At 39.8% G+C, this 4,875-nt stretch overlaps 1 protein-coding gene across 1 annotated transcript; it reads left to right on the top strand.

Annotated features, from left to right (window-relative positions):
- The first annotated feature begins 459 nt into the window (after window positions 1-459).
- Window positions 460-4,387, top strand: LOC123957797. The gene is made up of 4 exons (XM_046030867.1): window positions 460-727; window positions 1,469-1,771; window positions 3,737-3,871; window positions 4,020-4,387. The coding sequence occupies exons 1-4, from the start codon at window positions 460-462 to the stop codon at window positions 4,385-4,387; spliced, it is 1,074 nt and encodes a 357-aa protein (XP_045886823.1).
- The last annotated feature ends 488 nt before the right edge of the window (window positions 4,388-4,875 follow it).

The following is a 4,875-nucleotide window of genomic DNA, read 5'->3' as shown; positions in this document are numbered from 1 at the left end:
GTAAGACTTCCGAAGCCCAACATCTCCATGAATCCTGCTGGTGAGGTTACCTGGGGTCAGGACGTCAGCGTCACTTGTTCCATCTCAACTCAGCATTTAGGTGGAACATTCATCCCGATGAAAACGTCCAGCTCCTTCAGAAAGACCCAAACAATTTTGTTAGATAAGACTGATCCTTATCTCATAGCTGTCCTTTAAATATGAAGCCACAGCCAGCAGCTAGTCAGCGTAGCTTAGCATAAAGACTGGAAACAAGGAAACAGCAGTAACTTACTGAAGGCAACCAGAGGGGACCAAAAAACTTAAAAGGCTTATTTCCCTTAATGGTGAACTATTCCTTGGGCATAAATAAAATTTAGCGAACTATATAAGCAGAAAAACGTGTAACTCAAAGTCAGTCCATTTACTGCTCTAATATTGTGTTGTTTTTCAGTGAGACTTCCAAAGCCCAGCATCTCCATGAATCCTGCTGTTGAGGTTACCTGGGGTCAGGACGTCAGTGTTACTTGTTCCATCTCAACTCAGCATTTAGGTGGAACATTCCTCCTGCAGCAGACCTCAGGCTCATTCAGAACGACCAAAACATCAAGTACCAACTCTGCTACCTTCATTATACCTAAAGTGAACTTTGATAACAAAGGATCGTACCAGTGTCAGTATCAGACAAGTGTTTCAAGACGAGACTTCAGCTCCCCTTTAAGTGACTCTGTCAGACTCTCTGTTACTGGTAAGACAAATAAATATAATGTAAACACAACAAATAAGTAGAGAGTAGCATTGCATTAATTTAAAAAAAGAAAAAATTACAGTAATATGGTGAGACCATTAAATCTTTGCCGCAATTTTGCGGTGGTGTAACAACTAGCACCTGCTTTGAACTAACCTTTAACTTCACTTTTCACTATATCAGAAATAAGATGTGAATGAGTGAAAAGGTCACGTGAAGGGTATCTGCAGGGCAGCAGGGAGTGAAAGGGTCTGTAATGTCAGGGAGAGTGAACCTGCTGAAGTCGTGACAGCCACTGTGTTTATCTTGACTAAATCACGAGCAAATTACATCCTGATGCTACAAAATAAGCACACACACCCCCACACACAGACTGGTCCATTAAGGGTCACATTAAAAGTTATAACAACACAGTTAAATTTCAAACAAAACAACACAACAGCACAGCGGTGGTTTTCCGAACAATTTATTTTCAGCGATGCACTGTGAAATAATAATAAAATAGAGCCCAGTATCTTGAAATGTAACGTTCAATCAATCAAATTCAGAGATTTCAGACATTTCTGGTACTGTAGATTCTTTAATAAGAGTATTTACAACATCATGGTGGGAGATAAAAAAAATACAGTTAAATTTAAACATTAAATATATTGTGGGAAAGAAATTGGTTTTCTGGTCAAACATTTCTGTGGTGTGGTTTTGCTGGAAACATTTGGACTCTCTTTGTCCTTTTTTACCCAGTGAGACTGCAGCCGCCCAGCATCTCCCTGACGTCTCCTAACAGAGGTTCAGAGGTCACCAGGGGTGACAGCTTTGTCTTCACCTGCTCCACTTCCTCCCACTATCCCACTGGTGTTTTCTTCCTCATCTTCTCTGGCTCCAACATCACTGACCCCAAGCCAGCAGTCAACCACTCAGCCTCCTTTAACTTCCCTGCTGCTGAGTACGAACACCAGGGCAACTACAGCTGTGTGTATGAAGTCACATGGTCTACACGGAAATACACTTCTCCCATGGCTGCACCAGTTAGTGTCCTCATCAAAAGTAAGTAGAATGGAGAATTTAAACTAACTGTTGCTATATTTTATAAATTCTGTTTGCACATTAGCACATCATTCTTGACCTTGGAAACAAAATTTGTCTAAACAATCTCTTGGCAAGGTCTATTTAGTAACTGTTTGGAAGCTGATTGTATGAAACAAATGTGTTATTTAATATGCTTTGCCAATTAATGTTAGATGTTTAAATCAGCTGTCCATTTGTCTGTTAAAAGAGACAGCACTGTGTCTATAAGAGTTTATATATTTGTGATGGCTTCAGTTAGGTCAGTTTTCATATTGTGGAGGAGTTTGACTATCAAAGGTACCAGTATCTATTGTCTTATCTATTGATGCTTTCTTTCAGTTGAATGTATTGGTAATAACAAGGTAAGGTTGTAATGAACAAGCCATCACAGTGGTGGTCCTTGACTGGCTACACTGGAGTATAGCATGGGGTCTTTCACAATGTGAGGACTGCTGGAACTGTAGATAATTTTAAAAAGATAATTGGGTTGTGGCTAGTTTTGGTAGGGAGACGTTCCTGAGAAAATCTTCAGCTTCTTCTGGTGTAGAGTGATGATAAGGAGTGTGGAGATCTGAATACAAAGTTTTAAATAAATGTTTATTGAATTGTGATCAATGCATTATGTTACCAGAGGAAAATGCTTGATGTGATTATTCTCTTTCAGTCGGTTTTCTAGTTTATTGTCAGTTTTGTTTCTGAGCTCAAAATGTTGCTGATGGAGTTTTAAAAGGTAGTGTTAAGTTTTGTTGCTGTATATGAGATAGTAAGCGATTGTACAGAGAGATTGTTGATATTGGAACTCGACCGCCAAACAATTACTCCCCTTAGTTATTTGAAATAGCTTTTACAAAAATACAGTGACTGACCAGAGGACTGTTCAGACCTTTTCCTCTTTGGCTGTTTCTCAGCCCTCTCTCCTTCTGGACAGTGCCTAGAATCCAGCCATAAGCCCAGCATGTTCGAATGTACCGCTGTTTACAGCTTTCTCTCTCCCACTGCATGAGCGCTACTGCCACCTGTTGCTCATTGCCTGGAATAGGCTAATGGCTTAAACTGAAGAAGACCCTTGTCTCATTAAAATTATCATTGACTTTAATAATAAAACATAATACTATACTATGTTTTACGACTAATACTATACCAATTTTATGCAGTTTACAAAAGTTGTGATGTTAATTGCATTAAGCGCTTTAGCATGTTAGCAGGTGTAGCATATTTCATACCAGTGTGGCTAAGGCTACTGTAAGACATTCAGTACAGATTATATAGGCATTGGAAAATGCAGCCTATCGGCTGACATACCGTTATCTTCTAGCCTCCACTCTACATCGAGCCTCTTCTAAAGTATTTTTTTCATGTCCAGACAAATATATTCTTCTTGTCAGACATTGTAAGAGTCTCAGACCCAGCGTAACATATAATATATAACCTTAATTGTGCGCACATATGTGGGTCTTCTTCTTCTGGGCTGCTCTGTCACATTTCTTCAATACCCTTAGTTCCAGTGAAAGGAACTGTTAATGTCATGCTCCTAGCTTGGTGGAAACAGTTTGGAGATGGCCCCTTCCTGTTCCAACATGACTGCCACCAGTGCACAAAGCAAGGTCCATAAAGACATGGATGAGCGAGTTTGGTGTGGAGAACTTGACTGGCCTGCACAGAGTCCTGACCCCAACACGACAGAACACCTTTGGGATGAATTAGAGCAGAGACTGAGAGCCAGGCCTTCTTGTCCAACATCTGTGCCTGTCCTCACAAATGCACTTCTAAAAGAATGGTCAAAAACACATTCCTAAACCTTATGGACAGCATGTTATAGCTGCAAAGGGTGGGCTAACTTTATGTTAAACCCTACGGATTAAAAATGAGACATTATGAACCTTCATGTGCATGAAAACTGCACATAATTGTCATGATAAACTGTTCAATGTTTCTCTCTCCTAGTGCCTTTGTTGCTGCTGGTCTCCTCAGTAGCAGGTGGGGGTCTGCTGCTGCTCCTGCTGGTCTTGGTGGTGGTCTGTCTGGTTGTCAGGAGAAGACGGCGAGCCAAGCAGCCTGGAACCATCTTCCAAACTCAATGTGTGTGCTCACCAGGACACATAGTACATGACATTAGAAAGTTTCTGTTTTGTTTTTCATTTTCTCAAAATACACTTCCATCCAATATGTGTGTTTTAATTTGATTCTGATAATCATGAAACATTTTGTCCTGATGCTTGTGTTTCAGTGTCTGGCAGTAACAATTATGAAGATGACGAAGATTATGATGACGAGGAGGAGGACTATGTGAATGTTGATTCAGTATGCACCAAGGGGAAACACAAAGAGGAAGCAACAAGCGGGGAAGAAGAGGAGAGTGATGAAGATCATGATTATGAGGAAGCGGGCCCCAGTGCAAATTCTATACAGGACACAGTGGTCTGTTTCAGTGTAAAGGACAACAGAGAAGAAGAAAGCAGTGATGATGAAGATGACTATGTAAATGTAAACCAAAGCAGTGATGATGATGAAGATGACTATGTAAATGTAACCCAGCCATTTGTTGAACAAACTGTGGACATTTATGGGAAAATTGAGGATTTAAATATGGCATAATGTAAATGTAGGAATAGAACACCTATGCTTTAGATCTAATTTGTTTATAATATTTCAATAAATTAGATGAGTCAAAAAACAACTATCCCTTTGGTTTTTGATATGCCAATCTGTAACTTCCTAGTGTTGCCAAGTTATTGTAGGCGTGGCCTGTTAGATATAAACTCTGTACAAAACACATGCATATCATCTTTCTTTGACGTCCACAGGCTGAGACCAAAAACTGATTCTGACCACCGAGGGCTCGCAGCACTGTTAAACACTCCCATTAAAATGTTTTGCAACGCTATTAGCCTGCTAACCTAATAGGTAGGTAGGTACATTTATTGTCACAATATATCAGGTTATATAATGAAATTGAGCTTTGTAACTCCCTTCTGCTATGTAGCAAACAAAATATATTAACACAGAAGCAGTTGTAAAAATGGTAAACAGAAATAAACAATATTCAATGATCAAAGGAGCAGTGCTGAGGATGAATTAGAGTT

The sequence above is a fragment of the Micropterus dolomieu genome, linkage group LG02 (assembly GCF_021292245.1).
Source record: "Micropterus dolomieu isolate WLL.071019.BEF.003 ecotype Adirondacks linkage group LG02, ASM2129224v1, whole genome shotgun sequence".
Classification (NCBI taxonomy): domain Eukaryota; kingdom Metazoa; phylum Chordata; class Actinopteri; order Centrarchiformes; family Centrarchidae; genus Micropterus; species Micropterus dolomieu.
Note: the sequence above shows the minus strand (reverse complement) of the source record. Positions and strands in the feature narration are given on the sequence as shown.

Excerpts from the sequence above, each read along its gene's own strand:
- LOC123957797 (XM_046030867.1), top strand. The coding sequence starts at position 460 with ATGAATCCTGCTGTTGAGGTTACCTGGGGTCAGGACGTCAGTGTTACT. Across the intron at positions 1,772-3,736 it reads AGTTAGTGTCCTCATCAAAA|TGCCTTTGTTGCTGCTGGTC; the intron begins GTAAGTAGAATG and ends TCTCTCTCCTAG. Across the intron at positions 3,872-4,019 it reads AACCATCTTCCAAACTCAAT|TGTCTGGCAGTAACAATTAT; the intron begins GTGTGTGCTCAC and ends CTTGTGTTTCAG.